The following is a 26,198-nucleotide window of genomic DNA, read 5'->3' as shown; positions in this document are numbered from 1 at the left end:
CTTTGGGGCCCTCAAAAATTTTTAGGAGTAGAGCAAAAGATTCTAAAGCACTGGTTTAATCAGACAGCTCTGATTCATCCTCGCGGCTGGGGGCGGAGCCGAACTTCCCGGAGCTCACCTCTGCCTGACCCAAGCCTTCTTAAAATCCTGCACCGTAAGTGGGTAGGTCACAACAGGGAGTGCCAGGCGCTGCGTATCGAATCAACCGCTCTCAAAGCTTCTAGCTAATCCGAGAGTGAGCTCTCGCTTTTTGACTGTGAGGAGGTTAAAACGGTCAAAATGAACCTGGAAGTGTTACTTCAAACTGTCACACTAAGTTGCTTCTTAAGATGGGAAGGGGTGTGGGATTTTGGGGGGTGGACAGTTGAAATTTCAAAACCCCTCTCGGGAGCAGGGGTAACCCCCTTTACTCCCATCAGTTGTCTGGGTTAGCGATTAACGTAATTATTGGTAACAACTGGCTTTCCTCCCTACCAGCCTGCGCTAATAGTGTCCTTACAATGAGGGCCCTAACTGGCGATTCGGCTGTCATTCACCTATGCTTAACAGCATCAATCCAGGCCTCCTGATCGCTTAGGCCAAAGGCAAACAGGAGGATTACCTTGGTTTCTGAAGTTGCCGCCATGGCATGTTCGTTTTCTCGCCTTGATCTTTCATTCAGGAATGGGGATATGTGTGTGTAAATTGGAAGGGGGCACTCCTCTCTCCCTTGCTCTTCAGCGTTAATATTTCTTGTCCTTCTCTCATACTATTTTGGTTTCAAAGTGCTCTCAGGAGCCTCCTTAAAATACCAAACCTGTTTTTCCTTTCTTGAGTGAATTTCTTGGCTTCACTTAAAAAAAAAAATCTATCCAAGTACATCTTGTGTTTATAACTCAACTCATATGCCTGCGATTTCTCCATCTGATCGCTTTCCTTTCTCTGGCCTCTCATCTTCCCTGGAGAATTTTAGGCTGCCGTGGAACAGGGGAGGAGTCTGCATGACCCCGGCTACGGGTGTAGCAGGCATACGTTTTCTTTGCGCATATTTTGATCAGTGAGTGTGGGACTTCTTTGCATAAACGTCTAGTTCACAAGTGCCTTTTCTTAGTCTTTCCGCTGTCTTCCGCCTAGGTCCATTTCTTGCCCTAATTTTACATGAACTTTCTCCTTGGCATTCTCGACTCCCGGCGCTTGAACCTCCCTTCCCCTAGGCCTGACCTAATTCTGGGTGCCGGCTGTTGTTTGGTTTATTTCCCCACTTTTGCAAGCGCACGTGGCTTTTCTGGGCGCTTCACCTTTGCTCCTAGGGTGGGTGTTGGGGTTCACCGGGGCTCGGAACACGTGCTTTAAAGCAGCCACGACCCCCCTCCCCCCGCCCCCAGCCCCACGAAGCTTTGGGCCCCGAGCTCCGCGGTCGTCAGGAGGGGGTGGGGAGCAGGGCCCGGCAGGGTGAATCACAGGGCGTAACAGGTGCCGCAGCCGCAGCTGCGCCAGCATCCCGCTCAGGCTCTAGGGATAAGGTTTTCTTTTTCTCCGGGTTTTTTTGGAGGTAGGGAGGAGACTCAGGGGCCCCCACCGGACCAATGCAGGCCGCTGTTGTTCATCGCCTAGCAACTGGCGGAGCCAATGGGAGGAGGCTGGCCTGCGGCGCCAGTGGCGCGGGGGCGGGGTGGGAACCTTGCAAACCTGCAGAGCCCGGGAGGGTGCAGCGAGGCGAGAGGCGGAGCCCGGCCGGAGGCGGGGAAGGCGGGAGCTGGAGGTGGAGGCGGGGCCGCCGGCCCGGGCGCTGCGTGCCGCCGCGCCTGTGCGGGCCCTCGGGGCTGCGCGAGCAGGTTTAGGACGCTGAGCGGTGCGTCTCCGCCGCACCCGGGGGCCGTGACGGTGAGAGCCTCGGCCCGCGCCGGGGATTGTGACGCGCTTGCCCGGGGAGGGGCGACGGCGCCGGCAGGGCCTGGGGCCTGGGGCCTGGGGCAGGTGGGCGGGGGGCGGGCGGGGGGAGGGCGCGGAGGTGAGCACCGGCACCTGGCGCGGCGCCCCGCTTCTCTGCGGGAGGCTCGGCGCGGCCGTTGGGGTAGGCGAGCGGTGACCCCCGGCCGCGCCTGGAGGAGGAGGTGGGAGGTAGGTGCCAGCTCGGGGACCGCTCCCGCTGGCGGTCGCAGCGCTAAGCCCCAAATCCTATCGGGGATGGAGAGAGGGTGGCGCCTGGCGTGGGATGACGAGCGACGCGGGGACGTGGGGGAGGAGGGGATGGCCAGTTTGGGGCTGAGGTGTCCGTTTAGCAGAGGCTGTGGGACTCGCGGGCTTGGAGGATTGTTAGCTCGAGCCGCAGGGGACAGCCGTTAGAAGTAGTTGCTGGTGGCCCGTGGCCACTGCAGAGGAAGAGAACTCCGCCAGCGGTCTAGTTAAAAGACGAGCTGAAGGATTTACATCATCTACAGGCAGGCATGTGTGAGAATATTTTGGTGTAGAATTTTGTGGTAAAGTACAGTAAACTGAATTGTGAGCTCCCTGCTCTTTCGAGCCTATGCTGATCGCCCAGTTATGCAAGTCACTTGGGCCCAGGAAATGGAATCTGCTAAATAATTTGTTCTCAGCACGTATAATGTGGGGATCTTTAAGTTATTACCCCATTTCAAGGTCCGTAGTTGTGATTGCCAAGTTACCATTACTTGCAACGGGGATAATAGTTTTTGTTGAATCTGAGACTATTGACATATCCCTTTTCTGGACCCCATAATGGGGCGGCGATTAGAAGAGGCACTCCTCCCAAGGGTGGTTCGGAGGTGTAAGAGGGACTGCCTGGAATTCGAAATTGCTGGGCTCCCTTAACAGTTCAGATTAGAGTCTAGATCTAGAGTTGGCTGTGATTGATGGGGTGCCTTGGAATCCTTCATGGCTCAGGAGGGATTGGTTTACTGTTTAAGTAGGAGAAAATTCTGGTAGCCTTGATCCTGAACTGAAAAGGTAGGTATGACTTGACACATTTAGGAGACTGACCAAAATTTGGAAAAATTAGAGATGTGGACAGAGAAAAAATAATGCCTTTAAAGTTTAGGTCAAGCTATGTCGAAATTTAGAAGTTTGAGGTAGATTTACGAATTTGGATTCAGTCAGCAAAACTTAATCCATCAAATCTCCTGTCCTAGAGCTATCATAACCTACAGGTCTAGGGAGCTTAGGTTATTCATTCAAATTAAACAAGTAAGAGCTAGTAACTAGTTTGACGCTCTCTTCTGCCTGCTGTCAGTGAAAGTTTCTCAAACAAAATGGTTCTGTGAAGAGAGGATGAGGGACTGATAGTTAAAATGAAGGCTCTTTTGGTGACTTGCTGGACCTCTTCAGCCAAGTCATTTTATATCCTTCCTTCCCCCATCTGTACAATGAAGATAATAAAGGCCCAGGATTAAGTAACGTGGGTGAAGCAGCTTGAAGATAACTGTGAAGACTTAGTTATTCTGGGATGAAATGTGAAGATCTCCTCCCAACACATTGCGCCTTGTGACAGGACTTGTTAAAGCACATTGCGTTCCAAACATGCTGAGGCAGTGTATGAGAAACAGAAAATGTTAACAGTTCAGATGATTTGCCTAAGGCCTCAAGGCTGACACATTATATTCTTGGGCTGTCTGGAAACCTGACATAGCTTCTCTTTGACCAAGCTAGCTGTGACTCAGGTTTTTTAAAAGTATATATTTGAGTGCCTTCAATTTGGTATGCACCTAGAGATAAAAAGATGCTGCCCCAGAATTGTGTCATTTTAATTCATTTCACACACTTAAATTGGAGCACTTCCAAAGCCTTTTAAGTGATGTTTTTTCATATCTTTTACCAATAGTTGTAAACATGCCTTATTGGTTCGACTGGGTCATAAAGAGGTTTTGGTAGTCCTTGGGTCTCTTTTGTGTGTTTGGTGATGGTGCTCATGATTAGCTGGTGATGAAGGTACAAGTTATCTTGAATTCACGAGTTTTGGGGATGAGACAGAATAGAAAAGTGCACCATTCATTATCAGTAGTGGAAAGCTACCTAAAATCTTTACTTTTGATAATGGATCAGTATTATATAGTTCCTGCAGATTTACTGAATTATGCTTCAATGATTTACTCTTTTAACAAACATTTATTAAACACTTACTGAGCCTCTACTTGCCAGATCTGAGAATGAAAAAGATCAGTGTTGCCTTGTGGAGTTTGTTTTTAGGAAATTTACAGTATAGTAAGGGAGAGAGCGAAAATGAAAATTGCAAATATGAGAAGGCTTTAAAAAAGAATTTCAGGACTTCCCTGGTGGCTCAGTGGTTAAGAATCCGCATGCCAATGCAGGGGACACGGGTTTGAGCCCTGGTCCGGGAGGATCCCACATGCCGCGGAACAACTAAGCCCATGCGCCACAACTACTGAGCCCGTGTGCCACAGCTACTGAAGCCCGTGCGCCTAGAGCCCGTGCTCCGCAACAAGAGAGGCCATCGCAATAAGAAGCCCGCGCACCGCAACGAAGAGTAGCCGCTGCTCACTGCAACTAGAGAAAACCCACGCGCAGCAATGAAGACCTGACACAGCCAAAATAAATAAATAAATTTAGTTTTTAAAAAAGTAACGATTAAAAAAAAGAATTTCAGTTGTCTTGATGGAGGAGGAGACGTTCACCCGGTGAACACGTATGTTGCAATGGACCATTGAAGAAGTATAGGTGGTTTGGTAGTTGGAACCAGGGAGAGTGGGTTAGGTTTAAGGTTGGAGAACAGGGCTATGACCTTTGACTAGTAGGTGATAGGAATCTTTAAAAGGTTTTATCTAGGGGAATTATATTTGATTTTTACTTCAGAAGGGTATTTCCACCAAAATCAGTGAATTGCGTGGTCCATAGACAATCCAAGTAATATCTGAGGCAGAACAGTCCTACACAGCGATTAAAGACTTTAAAAATATATTATGGAAGCCCCCAGAAACTTCAGAAAAGTATAAATGATTATTCATACAACCAACCTTTACTGAGAATCTTTCTTTTTTTAATTGTGGTATAATTGACATGTAATGGTGTATTAGTTTCAGGTGTACAACATAATTTGATATTTGTGTATACTGAGAAATGGTTACTGCAGTAAGTCTAGTATCTTCTACTTTTAAGATTGAGGGTATAGAGATACAAAGACAAATAAGATACACTCCCATTTTCAAGTAACTTGCAGTTCAGTAGGAGAAATGACACAGTTGTAATGCAGTGCTGAATCTGAGTGTCATAAGAGGCATAAAAATGTCAGGTCTTAGCAATGTAGGATTCTGAGATGAGAGAAGACACAAATTCTTTCAAATTGAAAATAAGTTCTTGAATAGATATTAAACTTTGGCCGGTTAAACAGTCAGTACAGTCTTAACTATAACATTTACAGTTCTCATCTATTAACCCTCACTTCACACATTGTCCACCCTCCCTCTTACTCTTTTGTGTGAAATTTTGGGCTTGACTACCATACTGCTAGCTATGAGACCTCAGCAAGTACCTTATCTTCTCTGTGCCTTAGTTGTCTCATTTGTAAATTAGGAATAGTAATACCTACTTCATAGGTTTGCAAGGATTAAATAAGAAAACATGTTAATATCCAGAACGGTGCGTGGAAAAACACTTTATATCTTTTGAGCACTTAATATTTCTATTTGACATAAAAATGCTGTAATTGAATAAGAACTAACTTAAAGACAGGATTTTCTTTTTTTTTTTTTTAAGAGTCACTCATGGATCTATCCCTGAGTGTCAGGTAAAGCCTCTACATTCAGAGAAGCTAAATATATTCTGTTAAACTCAGCTTCTCGAACAAGTGACCTTTGTTTATTATCTCCTTTTCTTATTTGCTGATCACGTTTCTGAAATCCGATTTCCATTTTTACCCCTCAGCTTTGTCATAAAGTCACTAATTACCAAATCCAATGTAATATTCTATTTAGCGCTTGCCCTTTTTATGGCATTTGTTGCTGTTCATCACTTCCTCCTCTTTAAAACTATTTTCCTTGGCTTTCCTCAAACTCCCCCCACCCCTGGATTTTTATCTCCTACATCTAGGTCACCTGCACTCACCTGTTACATGTTGATGTTCTTTAGGGTTCTTTCTGCTGCCCCTTTTTTTCTGTATAGATTCAGCTATCACATGTATGCTGATGACTCCTAAATCTGCCCTGATGTCTTGATCTCCAGGCCCTGGAGTTTATCTCCATTTGAATGTCTCATAAGGACATATATAAGCCCAGTGAGTTCTACATGGAGGTTTATATCTCCACTCACTTAACCAAACCCACTGGTAGCCTTAGTCCTCTGTTCTCTTTACCTGTGTGACACTGTTATCTGTCTAGTACCAAAGACAGATTTTTACATGAGAGAGTAAATGCCTCCCTTTTGTATATTTGTCACCGTGTTTGTCAGGCCAACTTCTGAAGTATTTCATATCTGTCCTTCATTGTCCTCATTGTCACTGGCTAAGTTAGCCAGCCAACCCCTGACCATTAATTGCTCTGTGCCATAATATTTTTGTGCCAGACCTGCTGAAAATGGGACCTATTTTGGAAACATAATGTGGGAGGAGATTTCTAGAATAATATTGTTCTAAAAGAATTGAGTTTAATGAGTGGCTAGTAGATATTTGTAACCCGCCATTGCATATACACTCGGCCCTCCATATCCACGGATTCAACCAACCGTGGATTGAATTCAGTCAATTGAATTGAACCCAGACTGGTTGAATCCTTGGCTGTGAAACCTGTGGATAAGGAGGGCTGACTGTATTCATTGTACTGTACTGTCATTTTATATAAGGGACTTGAGCCTCCTCAGATTTTGGTATTCACGGGGGCTCCTGGAACCAATCCGTTTTGGAAACTGAGGGATGACTGTACTTTTTACCTGAGAGTTAGTATTGTTTAGGTTACAAAGTAGTTTAGGTTATAAAGGACACAGTCTTGAGTTTGTCAGTCTTTTGCCAGTTGATTTTAATCTGGTTGTTTGTGCTTCCTATCTAAAAGATGGCACCTTCAGCATGATTCTTTCTACAGGTGCCCTCGGAGAAATAGTGGGCTTGGTTCCAGACCACCACAGTTTTATGAATATTGCAATGAAGTGAGTCACATGAATTTTTTGGTTTCCCAGTGCATGTAAAAGTTATGTTTACACTATATTATAGTCTGTTAAGTATGCAGTAGCATTATGGCTAAAAAACAATGTATATACCTTAATTAAAAAATAGTTTATTGGCTTCCCTGGTGGTGCAGCAGTTGAGAATCCGCCTGCCAGTGCAGGGGACACGGGTTCGAGCCCTGGTCTGGGAAGATCCCACGTGCCGCGGAGCAGCTGGGCCCGTGAGCCACAACGACTGAGCCTGCGCGTCTGGAGCCTGTGCTCCGCAACAAGAGGGGCTGCGATAGTGAGAGGCCCGCGCACCGCGATGAGGAGTGGCCCCCGCTCGCCGCAACTAGAGAAAGCCCTCGCACAGAAACGAAGACCCAACACAGCCAAAAATAAATATAAATTAATTAAAAAAAAAAAAGTTTATTGCTAAAAAATGCTATTATCTGAGTCTTCGGCGAATCCTTAACTTTTTGCAGTAGTAACATCAAGGATCACTGACTGCAGTTCACCATAACAAATACAATAATAATGAAAAAGTTTGACATATTGTAGGAATTACCAGAATGTGGACAGAGACATGAAGTGAGCAAATACTGTTGTGAAAAATGGTGCAGATAGAATTTTTTGTTGCAGAGTTGCCACAAACCTTCAATTTGTAAACACAATATCTGCAAAGCACAGTAAAGCAAAGTACAGTAAAATGTGGTATGCTTGTATTCTGTATCCAAGTTTTAGAAATCTCCTCCTATGTAGGATCTAGCATGTAAAAGCAAGAAGACATTTTAGAAATCATCAATAAATACAGTCTGTCATCAGCTGTGTTATTTTAGAATGAGGAGATGGGCTCAGAGAATTTATATCATTTGCTCCAGGCACTTTAAAAATTTTTTATTTATTTATTTACTTATTTATTTATTTCTGGCTGCGTTGGGTCTTCATTGCTGCACGTGGGCTTTCTCTAGTTTCTCTAGTTGCGGCAAGCGGGGGCTACTCTTTATTGTGGTGAGCGGGCTTCTAATTGTGGTGGCTTCTCTTGTTGCGGAGCTCAAGCTCTAGGCACGCGGGCTTCAGTAGTTGTGGCATGTGGGCTCAGTAGTTGTGGCTCGCAGGGTCAGTAGTTGTGGCTTGGGGGCTCTAGAGCACAGGCTCAGCAGTTGTGGCACGCGGGCTTAGTTGCTCTGTGGCACGTGGGATCTTCCTGGACCAGGGATCAACCCGTGTCCCCTGCATTGGCAGGCGGATTCTTAACCACTGTGCCACCAGGGAAGTCCCTCCAGGCACGTTTTGAGTATCAAGAGGAAGCCAGGGCTTGTTAGGCTTTGGAATCAAATACAGACATACCTCTTTTTATTATGCTTCACTTTATTCTGTTTTTTATAAATAGAAGGTTTTGGGCAACCCTGTGTTGTCAGATGATGGTTAACATTTTTTAGCAGTGAAGTATTTTTTAAGTAAGGCATGTACATTGTTTTTTCAGACATAATGTTATTGTACATGTAATAAACTACAGTGTAATGTAAACATAACTTTTATATGCAGTGGGAAACCAAAAAAATTTGTGACTTGCTCTATTGCGGTGATCTGGAACCAAACCACAGTATCTCCAAGATATGGCTGTAACTAATCTTTATTCTTACCTTGCAGGTAAAACAGCTGGGTTTTCCTTTCTATCTTCCAGGTTTGCAACTGGGTAAGGTATCTAACCTCCCTGAGCTTCATATTTTTCCATCAATAAAGTAGTGTTATATCTACTCCTTCCTAGGGCTGTTGTAAGGGTGAGTGACGTGGCTGGTGAATACATCTGGCAGGTAGTAAAGGCTCAGAGCAGCAGTTCTTCTCTCCTACCAGCTTCACATAATTAGCTAGAACAGAAGTTCTTAATTCCCTGTCCTTGATCCTTGGCAAATCTGTGGATGGCTTCACAGATCCTCTGAAACTGGCCAAAACTGCCTGTTTTTGTACTTTTAAGTGGGTGGCTCAGAGGCTTTGAATTCTGTGACCCAAAACAACTTAACCTCTGGGTTGGCTGTAGTCAGGCCTAGAACCCCAGGGCTCTTGATGCCTCACAGCCAGACTGGGTAGAATTTAGAATTGCTTGAAATATTTAAGGAACCGTGTGTGTGTGTGTGTGTGTGTGTGTGTGTGTGTGTGTGTGTGTGTGTGATTTCTTGGTCCCACCCCAAGTTTCTGAATCTGTAGGTCTGAAATGGGACTTGAAAATTTGCATTTTTAACAAGTTCTCAGGTGGTATTGTTGAGGCCTATAACCAGTGATTGAATTCGGGCTAAATCATTGAAAAAACTGTTACAGATACATGATTACATTATCACAGAACAGATTCATGAATTATGTTTAGTTTCTTTGTTATTTCCATTGCCTTTAGTAAATGTCATTACCTTTTACCTAATTTTGAGAATGAAATACCAATAAATGACAGTTGTTTTTTAAATTTTATTTGGACGTCTTAGCTGACTGTCAACTTTACAAAGTTAGATTAATGTCCTTTTTTGTTTTTTTTTCTTAATCCTCTTTTAAGAATGATTGCTGCTGTTCCTACCTCTGCCCTGGAAGAATTTGAAGTTGGTATACTGCCTCTAAATTATCATGCTCTTGATTCATACATCTAATTGCCTTCCTGCTTCTCTAAGCTGGCATCACTGAAGACTCATTTGAAAGCCTTTCTAAGTCACAGCATGGCTAAAGTGTTGATTCTTGTCTGTCATAATATTACAGTAGAATACTTCACACCAATACATCATTGAACTTAGTTGACATTCATTCAGCAAACTTTATTGGGTTCCATACTGACAGTGGGTCAGTTATGATACCTCACACCAAAGCAGGGTACAAACAATATGCTGACAGGCTTGCTGACCAGGAACGCAGCTTAGGTGGTGGGAGAGAAGTTTCATTACAGTTAGATCTGTACTACAGAGTTAATGCAAAGTGTTCTGGAAGCACAAAGAGAAGGGATGGCAGTTTGGGGAAAGCCTGGCAATTTGGGCTGTATATATTGACTAGATTTTTCAAAAAATTTTTTGAATTTCTGTAACATTTAATATTTTGTCTGCTTTAATACAGTTCACATTCCAGTTACTCAATTGGAATAATACTATTGGATTATACTTTAGTCTCAAGGCGAGGTGGTAGAGAAGCAAGAACCTGTGTGTGTGTTGGGTTTGAAAAAGCAGCTTATGTATTGTGTATTCCTTCCTCTCCTACAGTAAAGATAGTAGGGTGTGTAGTTAAATGTGCTGGACTCTTATGGTTTGATTCTTGACTTTGTCATATTCTAGCTATGTGACCTTGGGCAAGAAAGCTCTCTGGACCTCAGTTTCGTCATCTGTAGTGCGGGGAAATGATTATATGAGTTATTGTGATATTGAATCAGTTAATACATGTAAAATGCTTTAAATTTACTTGTTTCAAGTAAATCTTTTATGCTTAATAATTCTTAAAATTAGGTAGACTCTCACTTGATAAACGTGGTTGTGAAGACAGTGTGTGTACATTCTGCTATAAAAATGTGAAGAAAATTTTAATATAAATAGCTGTATTCAATTCTCATATTAGGTCCCATGAGAAATGTAAAAATCGTAGTTCATAGAACTGAAGATTCTGTAAAGATCATGTAGCTCGACCTCCTGATTTTACAGATGTGGAAACTGAAAACCAGAGAAATCAGGGCCTGTTCAAGGTTGCTCAGCGTATGATGGAAGTGGCTGTGGGAACCGTGGTCCCTGGCTCTTGTCTGGGGCTCTTTCAGAGCCTTGTGCAGCTTCCCTGAGGTGGCAGTGCCCTGAAAAAATGAGTTTAATTGGAGAGCCAAGACCAGAACAGATGAAAACATGAGCAGTAAGAAGTCACTGTGTAATGAAATGCCGGATGGTGTGGCGTAGGCTCTAAGAACATACTGTCTCACTTCACCAGCTGCTCTCTTGAAGCAGAGAAACACACTTTAGTAGTTGCCTGAGTCACAGAAGGTTGCTAGATTGAGAGCATTCTTTTTTGAAAAGAGTCTTAATAGTTATAAGTCAAAGTCAGCCTCCCTCTTCTTTCTTCCCACTGCGTTTAGATTGTAACTGAGCTGGAGGAAGAGTCCACCTTTGCCAGGCCAGCCGGTACTCTGTGTCTTCACTCTTCGCATCAGTGGGGGGGAAGCCTCCCTGATGGGCTGGCTCCCCACAGACATGCTGTGACATGGCCGGGGTCAGTGTGAAGGCTGCAGCACCCTTGCCCACTTGTATGTGTGAACACAGGGCCGGGGCGGGCTAGGTGCTAGAAGTGTAATTGATCGATGGGGGGGGCGCATTTATTATTTGTCTACGCTGATATTTCCACTAAAGGGCAGGGTGCTACTGTCTGGGATGGAGGTGGGAGTGCATCCATACCCGTTGTCTTAGTAACTGTGCCTGAATCCACTGCCTCTCAAAGTTTTACAAAATAATAAATGCCCTAGAACATTCCAGCGGTATAAAGGTGTGCTGTAGAAGAAGTGAAAACCCTGGCCCACCTCTCACTACGCCGAACCGTCCCATTCCCCAGGAATGTCCTTGGGAACAGTTTGTAACCTTTCCACACCTTTCTCCTAAACATATTTAGATAGTTTGATTTAGCAAAAAGTGGTGATCAAACTATTCTTGTTTTTCATAACTTTTATTTTTCATGCTATACATGCAGGTCTACTTCACTGAGATTGTATCCCTCAGCCCAAAGGGAAACGCATGAAATATTTTGCCGCAATTTGTGTCTTCACACTATTTTGTGCAGTCTTTGCCCAGTTGGGAGATACGATCTCATGAGTGGTGGTAGGAGATACTGTTCCTGGGCCTCTCGTCCATGAAGCAGCAACACATGATAGTTAAGAGAATGGACTCTGGAGTGTGGGGTGGGGAACATCCCCTGGCTCTGCCACTTGCCAGCTGCGTGACCTTGGGCAAATTACCTAACCTTTCTGTGCCTCAGTTCCCTTATCTCTGAAAAGGAAATAATGTGATAACACGTAGGGTTGTTGTGAAGGTTGCCTTCATGAAGTATGTAAAGCATTTAGAGCAGCACCTGGCACGTGTTTGTTAGATCAGCCCCCTAGGTATTCTGTACTTAGTTTTTCACCCCTTACCCCATTAAATACCCATAACCACCCTACAGAGTAGATAGCATCACCCTGTTTTCCAGGTGAGGAAACCAACTCGGAGAGGATATGACCAGCTCGGTCAGGATACGACCTGTCTGACCCAGGCCTGGGAGGCTCACGTGGTTTGCACTGTGCTCCCCAACTGTAAATCCTCCTCAGAGCCACAAACTCAGCAAGGGGGCAGATGATTAAAGGGATACCAGATTTTCAGTTTCAGCCATTCAGATATATATTAAAATTTAATTTATGAAGAAGAATTTATTTCTGTGGAAAAAAATCGATACTATTTTGCCACTCAGATGAAATCATTTAGATTTTAAATTTGTAAAAAGTAGGTTCTAAGAGGTTGAATTTAGTATTTATCTGTACTGATCTGCATAGACGGATGGTTTTGTATTAGATGGCAGAGGTGTTTGTAGTGGAATTGAAAGCTATAGTCTCCTTTGGAACAAAATTATAGTAGAAGGTGGTAATTTTTAAAGTAATCATAATGTTGGTTTTTGAGAATAATAACATCTATTAAAGTATGCAGATAACTAAATTCTTAAGTTTTATGACTGAATTTGTAAGGACTAATGTTTAAAGACTTAGTTTTAACAGTTTTATTTTCTTAACCCAACAGTTGGGTAACTAACTTTGTGAGATTTTAGCAAAGACTTTAGTTGGTTATTTGTGAAAAATCCTGTGTAATATTTAGAAGTCCAGATGGTATCATGTTACTACCTTCCTGTATAATGAAAAAACTATTATTTTCTGATACTTGATTGAAGTTTGTTTTAGAATTCTGGTTAAGTAGGCAATTGTGCCTTCTCAAGTTTGAACTTCAAGCGAACTTGAAAAGAACGCTTAAAATAGTGTACTGTATGAAGGAAATCTTGTAATCAATACATCACTTAGTTTCTGCCAATCTCTCTTTCCGTGGGTAGAAGTATTAGGAGAGATTTGGGGGATGATGAAGAGTAGTACTTTTCTCTAAAGGACTCACATCTTGTGCATCTCTTCCATTGCTGTTTCATTTATCCACTTTTGCTTGCTGGAATGAATATGCTAATTTATCATCAGTTATTTACTTGGGTATTTGTTGATTATTCTGTCTATTAAGATGGGTGACGGGTATAGAAATGGAGAATGTGACTAAAGAGTCTAACTAGGAAAGATGAAATAAACTAGGAGGACCTAGAGAATAGAGTTTAATGGCCTGTGTGGAGGGGATGATGGTGGGTGAGCTGTGCTTTGAAGAAGAGTTAGTTTAGGGGCAGGTGAAAGAAGAAAGCACATGTGGAGCACACAGGCTGGAGTGAGTGTGCCGTATGTGGGACTCAGTTCATTTTATAAACATCTGCTGAGCACCTGCTGTGTTTCAGGAACTGTTGAACACAAAGATGAATACGTTCCCCACCCTGTCGAAGTTCATAAACTAGTTTGGGAGACATCCAGCTATAATAATATGGAGTGATTTGTTGTAATACTACATGACATCATTGTCATATACCTGATGAGTTGCTTTTGTAGTGCATGGTATCACTTTAGTTATGTTTCAGCAAGAAACATGTAATTATGGAAGGGACTCAGAAATGTAATATATATATGTATATATATATAAAAACTTATGTTATCTATTGCTGCATAACAAATTACTCCAGAGTTTAGCAGCTTAAAACAACTGGCCTTTATCTCTCAATTTCTGTCCATTGGGAATCTGGGTGCCACTTAGCTGGGTGCCTGTGGCTCAGGGTCTCTCACTAGGCTGCCTGTAGGTGTTGACCAAGACTGCAGGCATCTCAAGGCTTGACTGGGGAGGATCTACTTCCAGACTCACTCGCCTGGCTCCTGGCCGGCCTCAGGTCCTCACTGGCTGTTGGCTGGAGACATTGGTTCCTTGCCACATCAGCCTTTCATGGGGCTGCTCACAACATGACAGCTCTGACAGCTTGCTTTCCCTGGAAGGAGGGATCTAAGATACAGCGAGTGAGAAATGACCCCAAATGCAAGGCATGCCCTTTTTATAACCTAATTTGGAAGTGAAATCCAGTCCCTTCTGCTTTATTCTGTTTGTTAGAAGCTAGTCACGAAATGCAGCCCACACTCAAAGAGCAGAATAACCTAAAGGTGTGTACAGGAATAACTGGGGGCCATCCTAAAGGCTGCTTGCCCCAAAATTCTATAAGCGGTTAATATATATTGAGCAACCCTGAGTCTTTGGGGTAGAAGGAAGAAGAAGAACCAGGCAAGGAGCTTTTCTGTTGGAAAAAAACATATATAATTAACCTGAATCACAAATGTTCTTGCTAAAGATCTGTAAACTTAGTTTTGATGTCTTAATATTTATTCTAGGAATAAATGGTAAAGTGAATGAATTCCACCCTCATTAAACTTTCTGTGGAAGTGATCTCATTTCTGGGAGTTGTTTTTATGCCTTTTTAAAGCAAAGTATTCATAAATGAGAAAAAAGCTATTGTTTGTGGCATAGCAGAGAAGTTTACAAGTGTACCTCAATTTAAGTAGTAGGTAAGGTCCTTTAAGCATTGTGTGTTCTGAGTGGAATCATTTAGAATGAATTATAGGAACTCAGTCTTTTAAAGAACCTTGTTGGAAATCTTTTATTATATTCTACTTTTAACATAGATAGATTAATTGATTGTGTGTACGGTGTTGAAAGGTTGAATGGTAGAGAGAAAAGAAGCATGGTTTTGAAGACTGAAATTTGTGTCCAGGCTTCACAACCAATTAGAAGTGTGACCTCAGGCAATCCTGTTGACTTCCCTGAGCTCAGGTTTCCTGTCTGTAATATAGATAAATACATATGAAAGAAAATACTTTGACATGAAGAGTGATAGTTTTTTTTTTTTTTTTGAAACTTACTAAAATCTTCATTTTCTTTCAGAAACAGTATAATTATGTTCAAATGTCACACTGCTTCCCAATTTTCTGTCAGGATCCTAACCTAGAAGATGCTACTTGGTAGTTCTTAGGTTCAGCATAATCATTTTACTCAGAAAAGACGAGAGTACCCTTGCTTATTTTACACTCAAGCATGTGACGTTGTACTTGGGGCCTATAGCAACACAGAGGCATGCCAAAGTAGTTCTTCAGAAATAGTGAGATAACAGTTTTACTGAAGTAATTGCAATTTTACTGAAATTAGTACGATTTTCTGTTATGAAGATTTACTGGAATGTACTTGAGAGAAATACTTGGAACAGGGAAGTTTATTATATACTTATATATGTGTTATCCACTAGGAGGGAACAAAACTATGTCTTTCTGATGTGTCGAATAGGAGATAAAATTCTTACTTATGGATTACTTTGTAGATTTTTTTTCTTTAATTTATTTCAAGATTTTTCGCCTTCAATCTTGGAGGAATGAAATGACTTTTACAAGTTGTTTAAATTCTTTAATCTTCAGGTTTTGCTCATAAAGTTCACTCATGATTTTGGGAATTTGGGCAGCTACTCTGATTAATGGTATATAGAGAGAACTGGGGGTTACAGATTACTTGAACCAAAGCACAATTAACTGTTAACTGTTTTCCTTTCTTCTTCCGTGATGAACCTATAGTAACAGTGCTAGCATAACCAACCTTGTTTTTTACATGACTTGTCGTGGATAATCATGTCCACTATATAATGGTTTGCTATGACATGATTAATATGTAATAATAATAATTTTTATATAAAATATGGAACTTAATTCTGTGTTCCAGCACCAAGCTTTAATGGAGTCCTCCATGGCTGCTTTTAAAGCTTTCAAGTTGAAAGGGACTTGTGATGGTATTAGATTTATGCAAAGCAGAGATACCTCTGTTATCTTTCTTATTTTGCTTTTGAAATTAATATTGACTTATTTTAATATAACATAATAATAGTTTGTAACCTTCATCAATGAAATTTTAGCTATGATTGAGCTAGAATAGAATACTTTGCTTAAATTAGTCTCTTGGTTTTGGGATGCATATTGATGAGTCTTAAGTCTCTGTTCTTGGAAAGACTGGTTGGGTAACTTTTCTTTTATCACAAGCCTCATTGTGTGTAATTTGGTGCCTCACTGAACAGAAGAGGATACATAGAAACTTTTTAAATGGTGTGAAATCATATACTCTTCCTAAGTTTTGTTTCATAGCACTTCAGAATGGAGTTTTGGTTTTCACTTTGAACATTTAACTAGACCTGAATATTTTGCAAGGTTTTTTTGTTTTTGTTTTTTACAGGACAGGGAACAACTTACTGGTGAAACCTGTAGACACTGGAGAACTAAATTCACAGACTAAGAGTAACTGACTTAAATTACAGTTTTAAAGTATGGATATGTAGTAGACACATATTGGTGTTTAATAATCTTTCTGTATGAGGAGAAAAGGCACTTAGGCACACTGTTGTATTTTCTAGTGATGTCTGTCTCAGGTCTTCTAAGGATTTATGTTCAAGCCTTATTAAGAGCAACAGTGCATTTTGTTACAGGTTTTAGAATCCTGTCATTTATACCAAACAGTCAGATCTGTGTCTAGGTGATGACGATAACAACTGATATTAATTACATGTGTCCCATATGCCAGGCAGTGTGCTAAATACTTCACGTGCATTATCTCACTTAATCCTTAGGGGATAATGGCAATTTACCAGTGAGGAAACTAGGGCTTAGAGAGGTTAGGTAACTTACCCAAAGCAGAGCCGGGTTAGAATAGTTGGATTTATTGTCCCTTGGGTCCTGTTTTGCTTATAGCTAATATCTCTGAAAACCAAAAGTAAGATCATTTGTCTTTCTGGATGCAGATTCAACCTTCATCCTGCTCTTCCTGTTGCTGAAGGTTCCCATTTAAGGTCACTGGGAAGTGCCAAAGAGTTCAAGGTGCTCTTCTCAAGGCACATGAGTAGCAAAATAGCAAAAGATCAGTGCCAAACTAGATAACCTTCTGTGTGTATGTGTGTGTGACATCATAATGTATTATATGACACATACAGTCATTTGCACGAATATATATTTTATGTTGCTATGTTATCTAGGAATTATTTGTCATCTCTCTTTTGTCCTTGTTTCAATCCATCTTCAAGTCCTGAAGATTCTATCTCCAGGACACATCCCTAATTTATCCATGTGTCTCTGCTTCCACTGTCGGAGACGTAGTGCAACACTGGTCTTCTTGCCCGAACTGTTGCAGTAGCCTGATTTCGTCAGCGCCCACTATTGCCCACCTGTAATCTCACAGGGTAGATAGAGTGGCCACAATTTTTTTTAAAGCCTAAAAAGAGATCCTGTTGCTTTCCTGCCTAAACTGCTTTAAGAGCTTTTCATTGCAATTTAGAGAAAATCCAGCTTTATACATCTATTCTTGCTTACTGTGCTTCAGGCGTACTGGCTACTTGTATATTTTTAATATGTACCAAGTTCTTTCCATTTTGGGTTTTTGTACATGCTGTTTCCTCCACCTGGACTCCTCTGGTCATTGACCATCTTGTAGTTGATTCCGTATCATTTAGGTCTCAGTTCAAATATCAGCATCTCAACGCAGCCTTCCTTGACGGATCTAGATACCACCCCCCACCCTAATACTCTCATTACGGTGTTTTATTTTCTTTATTCTCATCACTCTGAGTGTGATGTTACTGTAATTTATTGCTTACTTCTTACCTGTTTCTTCCCTACCTGAATGTGGACTTCTTGAGAGCAGGGCTTCTCCTATGCCTAGGAAAGCGTGCCTGGCACGTAGTAGCACAATTAAAATTTTATTGAATGAATGAAAAATTTCATGTCACTTTAACATTATATTGTGAATATTTCCCCACAGTCTTAAATATTGAGAAGAGAGGTGGTAAACTCTTGATCTACAGTCCAGATCTGGCCTAAAGACACATTTTATTCGGCTTATTAAACAGTAGTGGTGTTTGAGGTGTAACTGCCGTTCAGTCAGGTGCGCAGGTCCTACGTGTACAGCTTCATGAATCGTCCTGTTGTGTGTGCCGAAGTAGCCACCTCTCAGATCAAAGCATAGGTGGATCTCTGATCTCCCCCTTCCAGCTGCTCCCCCTTCCACTGGGTAACTTGCGTAGTTACTCTTTTTAATTAGCTTCTAATATTTAAAAATTGGGAGATTTCACATAGAAATCCAGAATTTCAACATTTCATAAAAAATGGAGAGATGTATCAGCACAGGAATTGCTTTCTCTTTTGGCCACAATTTATTGTGGCTGGGAAACAGCTGTCCAAAGTGTTGACATGTGTTCTCCAGTTTGCCTGCAGTCTTCACCTCTCCTCTTCCTCTCCCTGACCTTGAAATCAATTTCCAGTTGCTGTTTATAATTTCATCTGAATTTTTTTTATGGTGGAGAAATAGTTACTACTTCCATTATCTCTGTAAAACAGTAGAGGCATCAGTGATAGACTAAAACGGTTACGTGTTTCTTAGTCTGCTTTATTCATGTGCATTTCTTGCCTTTTGTGTATCTGTTAGCCACCCTAATTCTACATGGCCGTGTTTAAAGGTTACACGGTATTCCAGCGTATAAATGTATTATTTATGTAACCAATCTCCTACTGTAGAACATATATGTTATTTCTGGGGGTTTTTTTTTTTTTTGGTATTGTAAAGAACAATATGTAGGTGAATCTTTGTGAAAATTGTTATTTTATTAGGATAAAATTTTAAAAGTGGAATTTCTGGATCAAAATATATTTTCATTATTAAGACTTTTGATACATATTGCCAGATTGCTTGGTAGTAGTATAAATTGATCTAAATTTTCTGGAGAGCAGTGTATGGGATTATTCATTTCACTACGTCTATGCCAACACTAGGAATTGTAATTAAAAGTTTTGTTAGTATAGTTAGTAAAAACAACAAAAAATGGGAATGCTGGCCAAGAAATTTTTCATCTTTTCATCTGTGTAAGTAGGAATTGTACTTTAAAGGGTATAGTTTGGAAATATTTGTTACTTAGTACAGTTCTGTACCTTATATTGTGAGTCAAATCATGTACCATGTACTTTGTGTATGAAGTAATGTGAATACCTTAGTATAACTCGAGAAGCCATTTACCTTGATTCTTGCACACACACACACAATTATTATTATTAAGCTGTACCATGTTCTGTATGAGAGTACAGGAGAGTAAATAATGCAGAATCCATCTGTTTTGAAGTACATACAACTAATTCTTACACATTGGCTTTATATTTGCTTTCATAGTTTTAATTGTATCCTGTTATTCTGTGATTTGTTTTCTAAGGAGATGCCTACATAGAAGAGTGACAGCAGCTGGGCTGAAAGTTTCACGGCTGAACTGGTTCCTCAGGTATCCTGGCTCTGGCGATTGCTATGGGAGATTGGATGACTGTTACAGATCCAGGTCTGTCTTCAGGTAACTGAGTTTAGAATAGTTGTAAGCAAAAGCAGTAATTATAAAGGTTAATTTTCAATGACACTGTAATTACCAAAAATATTGAAGATGTAACTACAGAGAGACATAAATAGTTGTAAAATATATAATTTTCATCTTCAGTAAAATTATCAGGGAGAGCTAAGTATTGTGCCTAATCCAGTGGGGTTAAGTGCTTTGGCTGAATAGTTGATTACTTGACGAGGAGACTTTTCTGCATTTGAAATAAATTCATTGGCTACTTCAGTACATTTCTCTGATTTATTCCTTTAATCACATAAACTTTGAGTGCATAGACAAGTGGGTTTTATCTATTAGTTTTATAAATCTAAAGTATTGTAAATTAAGATAGTATGTTGTAGCTTAACATGCCTTTTCTAAGAGCACCACTTTATTAGTTTTATCTTTTTGGAAAAAATTATATAGTTTTCATACAAAAACCAGCTTTGTCCTAATTTGAAAAAATTTAAAAATATTTCTATAATTCAAAATCTTTGGTAATGGAGATTATGTTGTTAGCTTTGCATGCATTTTTACAAATTATTTACATAAATGCCTTTTACTGATTCTTTCAGAAAGCAAATACATCTCTCAATATACCTCAGAAACAAAGATGTCTCCATCAAGTTTATACTCACAGCAAGTGCTATGCTCTTCAATACCTTTATCAAAAAATGTGCACAGTTTTTTTAGTGCCTTCTGCACAGAAGAGAATATTGAACAGAGTATTTCATATCTTGATCAGGTAACATGTTTTGTTTTTGTAAGAAGCAATAAATAACATAAATCATGTTATATAATAGAACATATCAAAGGTATGAGAAAAACTTGTCAAGCACAAGTATGTTACATATTGGCCCGGGACTTATATTAGATTTGCAGAGGACCTTGGTGACCGTCTAGTCTAGATACACGAGGTAAACGTTTTTGTCTGGAGCAGGTTGCATCCCCCATCACCCCAGGGGCTCCTCCACGGGGAGTCTTACCCTTATTTTACTGATGCAGAAACCTAAGTGCCTTCTCCAGATCACAGGTGATTGTAGAGCAGAGGCTAAAAGAGCCCAGTTCTCTTAATTCTTTGTCCTTTGGCATAGGTGCTACTTTCTTAACTATCTCAGGATAGTTTTCTTTCTCAGAAAAGATTTCTGTCTTTTGTTTATTTATTAAGTTGTCCGGTAACCAACTTTTAGGAAAACATTTTCTCCTACTAGGAATTGACTACTTTCGGTTTTCCTTCATTATATGAAGAATCCAAAGGTAAAGAGACAAAGAGAGAATTAAATATAGTTGCTGTTTTAAATTGTATGAATGAGCTACTTGTACTTCAGCGGAAGAACCTTCTAGCTCAGGAAAATGTGGAAACACAGAATCTGAAACTGGGAAGCGATATGGACCATCTGCAGAACTGCTATGCAAAACTTAAGGTAGAAATTAACATCTCAATCTGTATTTCAATGCCATTGTTATGTAGTTTGAAACTATAAATTTTCATTGGATTTATTTAGCAAACAAATTTTAGGGTTTTTTTTTTTTTAAGTTTTAGGATTTTTTTTAAACTGGAAAGTAAAACTGAATGTAATTTGTACAAATCAGTTGTGCTGCTTCCTAATACTATCTATATCGAAGGTGATGATTTTATGAACTGTTTAGTGTCTTGCTGAAACTGTAGAAAGTTAGATTAGGAAATACTTATATCTGAGGAAAATAAAATAAGGATTCTCCCACCCTATCCAGTCTTGCTTAATAAAGTAGATGCTTAACTTAAAATAGTCTTACTGTGAGAGATTGCATCAGTAAATTTCAAGAATATTCTTGAGGGCATCTATGCCCTCTAGGAAAAATCTTGAGAGAGTTTACTGCTTACGAGGCAGAACTGGTGTCATGCTGTAGTCCCACCCTTTTTGACCTGAAGTGTTCTACTTTGCTTGGTCACCTGTCTTCTTCATACTTAGCTCCAAATCATTTTTGGCTCTTTCTCAGAGTGTGCTGTAGAAGTGTTAAAAAGTGTTGAAAAGAAATTATGAAAATGTTCAGTGGCAACATCACTGGAATAGGTGAAGAGTCTTTCAAGGGATCCACTTCGAAGGTCTTTTGTATATACATTAAAAATTGGTATTTAAATTAAATAAAATTTGATATTCAAATTTAGGTTAATTTTGTAACACTATAGTATCAAGCTTTATAGTAATTGTTTTAAATAAACATTTTGTGTGCTGCTAAACTTCAATTTTAGGTAACAAACCCTAGTTTATGTAACTTGTTTTTACTAATCTTTTAAGGATTCAGTTGCTCTGAATCCTATGTTAATTTTAGTCAAAATTGCATATGAATGTTTTAGGAACAACTGGAAACCTCCAGGAGAGAAATGATTGGTCTTCAGGAAAGAGACAGACAGTTACAATGCAAGAACAGGAATTTGCATCAGCTACTGAAAAATGAGAAAGATGAGGTGAGTTGTCAGTTATTGCAGATAAAGTTTAAGTGAATGTTTTTGGGTTTTTTTTTTTTGGAATTTGAGGTGACCATAATGGTCACTTGACTTTAAAACAAGAAAGAGCCATTTGCTCACCCTGTGTCACATTGGTCTGGAGGAACTGTGTGTATAGTGTTGTATCGCATTTAACTGAGTGGCCAGGAGCCCTCCCCACCACCCTGTCCCCCAAGTGCATCCATTTGCCCTAGTAGGTTAGTCCAGAGCTCGTGACATCACAGTGTCCTATACCATCTGTCTTGGACTCACATGCACTGTTAACTTTTTGTCAGACACAAGGGCGCTTTAAATGCAAATCTTTTATTCTCTGCTATACCTTTACTTATATCTGGAATGCCTCTTCTTGCACTGTCTTAAATGTCAACATTGTTCATCCAGTCAGGCAATTACTTGACTAAATGGACACTCAAGTTACTGTTTAAAAAAAGCAATTCAGATTAAAAATCTCATTTTTAGGCTGAAGACATCATAATTCTAATCTCATTTTTGCTTAGTGATGACTTAGTATTTGGACCTATAGAGTTAATGCATTTGAAATTATCTTTCAGTTTATGTAAGAAGAAATCATTATGTTTTTATTGCTCTGCAGTTTGATTTCTGATCATGTGATAACTATAAAACCATAACATTTTCAGTGTTGTATATGTTGCTTTCAGTATAATTAAAGACTTTTAAGGGAGCGTATTTCTTTAAGGACCTTGTAGTGATTTAGACAGATTTGTTTTACCATATTTGATTATTTAGTAGTATATTTAGTAAGTGGGTAAGAAGTATCTTAACTAAACCACAAGGTTACTTATACTTTTCCTTGAGTTATTTCACAGAAAATTTTGACTTAATCCGTTGATTATACTTGAAATGGTTTGACTATAATTCTTCCTCAGTGAGGATTAAGTTGAACATGATCATCTCTAGCAGAGATAAAGAATGTCAGTATAGAACTTACTTCCTTTCCAGGGCTGCCTGAGAAGTCTTAGTAGATATAAACATTGACCAGTAGTGCTTGGCATATAATATGTACTCAGCAAATGTCTGAACTCTCTGCTGTTTGTCTCACTCTAATTTGAGAACTGTTTTTGATCAGAGAAAAATGAACCTGTTTATCTACTGCCACGTGTGATGACTTATTGGCCTTGTCACAGATTGATAAAGGATAAAGTGATTCAAGTCATTAGTAAAAGGAAGTCATTACAAATGATCAGATGAAATCTGCTTGCTTCAAATGAAGCTTTAATCACATTAATACTTCCATAAGAGTTTGTGGTTTCTAAATGATCAGAATCTGTATGTAGGGTGAAAGGTGTAGACAATAATTTAGAGAGCAGCTCTGGAAATTTCATAATTAAAACATAAAAACTTTATGTGCTTCATTTAATGATATTTTAAAGACTGATTTCCAGTGGTTACAGAGAAGGAGGAATAATCCTAGAATTCTTGAACTATTATATGAGGAGCTGAATTCTAGGACTTCTTCTCTCTATTGAATTTGTAAATTTTAACTGGGTTTACCAGTCCTAAAGAGACTCACTTAATAGAAAATGCTTTTTTTAGGTGCAGAAATTACAAAATATTATTGCAAGTCGAGCTACTCAATATAATCATGATATGAAGAGAAAAGAGCGTGAATATAATAAACTAAAGGAACGTCTACATCAACTTGTTATGAACAAGAAGGATAAAAAAATAGGTAAGGAGCAGCTGGCTAAGATAAAGCAAAGGGAATAAATAAGCTAGTATTACACTAAGAAATAAATGTAGAGGGACTGAGCTCAATAATTCATGAAGTGTCCTTTTCATGCTTTATACAGTTGATTTTAGATGGTATATATCCATGTAAACTAGAAATTGAGACAACTGGTTAGTTGAAAAATAGTAATTTTGCTTTGCTCCATTAGTTGCATATAAGAATTGCATACATATTTTTTTAACATGACAGATGTAGGATTAATCCACAGAGAAAAGCTAAGCCAGAGGACACTCTAACCTTTCATAGCAAAGAACTGATTATATTAAAAATCAGGATCAGTTTCTGAGTACCAAAAGTGTGATTTTTGAGTTAACTTCATAAAATGGTTCATCAGGCCCAGTCATTCATGTCAGTTTGAGTTCTTTTAAATTAGTTTAGCTGTGCATTTTTGAAGTACAGCTGACTGTGAAAGTTTTGTTTGTTAAAGTATACTTTTTTCTATTATTCTTTTGAAACTTAATTTACAACTTATTTCATTCAAGTTTGTGCATAATTTCAAGTAAATAGTGTAGATTAAAAAGTAGAACTACACTACTCAGGCATAGAAAAGAACGAAATAATGCCATTTGCAGCAACATGAATCCAACTAGAGATTATCATACTAAGTGAAGTAAGTCAGAAGGAGAAAGGCAAACACCATATGATATCACTTATATGTGGAATCTGAAATATGGTGCAAATGAACCTATCTACAAAACAGAAACAGACTCACAGACATAGAGAACAGACTTATGGTTGCCACGGGGGAGGGGAGGAAGGAAGAGGGGTGGACTGGGAGTTTGGGGTTAGTAGATGCAAACTATTACGTACAAAATGGATTAACAACAAGATCCTACTGAATAGCACAGGGAACTATATTCAATATCCTGGGATAAACCAAAGTGGGAAAGAATATAAAAAAAGAATGTATATATGTGTAATAACTGAGTCATTTAGCTGTACAGTGGAATCTAGCACAACACTGTAAATTAACTGCAATTCAATAAAAAAAAAAAATAGAACTACACACACACAAAAGTAGAGCTACACAGATAAAGTTTTGCTGGCCTGCCAAGATTCAGGGAACAGGAAATATGTGCATTGATTTATTGAAGAGTGGTTTCCCAGTGGGCTATAGGCTGTCATCTAACCTACATTATACATTATTCTGAACTTGGACTTGCATACAACAGCTGATGAGCAGATGTTTCAAGCTGTCACATGGTGGGCTAAGCCTGTTTCCAGCAAGCAGTTCAGTGTTCACTGTGTCACTGTCATTCTGTACGGCAGCGCTGTTGCAGTTATTTGAACATTTTATTTTAAAATTATTGAAAACTTTGTGATAATTAGCAGTTAAGACAAGGTTAGACATCTAAGTATTCTGAGATTATAAATCTTAAACTTGGACACTTATTGGTTTTTAAGATTGGTTAACCTTGTGTTCATTCATAAAGGGAATAGCAAAATTAAAGAGCAGGATGAAAGGCTAGAAGTATAAAATGCAACACTTTGTTAGAGAAGTTTATTAAATATTTAACCCTATAGCAGAGCCCTCATATTATGGTCGTCTGGCTCTTTTCCTGGTCCAGACCCAACTGGAAGTGACAGTTCTGTAATGATTTTTATCAGCTCTAAAATTATAATAACTTATTCTCATCTTTTTTCCTTCTTATGCCAACTGCTTTCATCTCTACGTGGGGCAGAAGAGACATTAATACTGTCAGGAGCCTTGTCTCTTTTGATGATGACGATGGTCATGGTTATGATACAGGGCATGGCAGATTTTTTCTGTAGTGATCCAAATAGTAAATATTTTGAGGTTTGTGGGTTCTGTGGTCTTTTGTCACTCTGCCACTGTAGTGCAAAAGTAGCTATAGAAAAGAGATGAACAAATGGTGTGGCTATGTTCTAAAAAAACTTTATTTACAAAATCAGGCAGCTGCCCACAGGCCATAGTTTGCCAACCCCGATGATAAAATTAATAATGATAATTAAATGAACGCTTATTAAGTGCTTACTGTGTTAAGTACTTTAACATTTCTTTCACTCTTCACAACTCTTTGATAGATACTTTCATTATTCCCGATTGATGAAGAAACAGGCTTAGCAGTTAAGTAACTTGCCAAGATCTCAGGCTTATGAGTGATGGAACTGGAGGTTAAAATCTGGGCTGTTTGAGCCTAAATCCTAATTTGTATACCATGTTGACTTACGTCCCTAATGCATATAGACCGTTAGGGTTTTAAACACTTAAAAATGTATGGTAAGAATTGGTTTTGTTCTGTGTGTTCATGTTTGTAGCTATGGAAGTTTTAAATTACGTGGGGAGAGCTGATGGAAAAAGAGGCTCCTGGAGGACGGGTAAAACTGAAGCCAGGT

At 39.6% G+C, this 26,198-nt stretch overlaps 1 protein-coding gene across 9 annotated transcripts in view; it reads left to right on the top strand.

Annotated features, from left to right (window-relative positions):
• The first annotated feature begins 1,751 nt into the window (after positions 1–1,751).
• Positions 1,752–26,198, top strand: part of SSX2IP (SSX family member 2 interacting protein) — a 39,105-nt gene continuing 14,658 nt past the window's right edge. For 6 of the 9 annotated variants that reach the window (XM_059899709.1, XM_059899693.1, XM_059899688.1 and 3 more), the window contains exons 1-7: positions 1,752–1,863; positions 19,453–19,584; positions 20,178–20,347; positions 20,814–21,026; positions 21,941–22,051; positions 23,645–23,780; positions 26,121–26,196. In XM_059899709.1, coding sequence (XP_059755692.1) covers positions 19,542–19,584; positions 20,178–20,347; positions 20,814–21,026; positions 21,941–22,051; positions 23,645–23,780; positions 26,121–26,196 — 749 coding nt within the window. In that variant the 5' untranslated portion in view covers positions 1,752–1,863; positions 19,453–19,541. The remainder of the gene's footprint in view (positions 1,864–19,452; positions 19,585–20,177; positions 20,348–20,813; positions 21,027–21,940; positions 22,052–23,644; positions 23,781–26,120; positions 26,197–26,198) is intronic. The other 3 variants (XM_059899718.1, XM_059899701.1, XM_059899680.1) reach the window with 2 other exon arrangements.

This window comes from Balaenoptera ricei, chromosome 1 (assembly GCF_028023285.1).
Source record: "Balaenoptera ricei isolate mBalRic1 chromosome 1, mBalRic1.hap2, whole genome shotgun sequence".
Lineage (NCBI taxonomy): Eukaryota > Metazoa > Chordata > Mammalia > Artiodactyla > Balaenopteridae > Balaenoptera > Balaenoptera ricei.
Note: the sequence above shows the minus strand (reverse complement) of the source record. Positions and strands in the feature narration are given on the sequence as shown.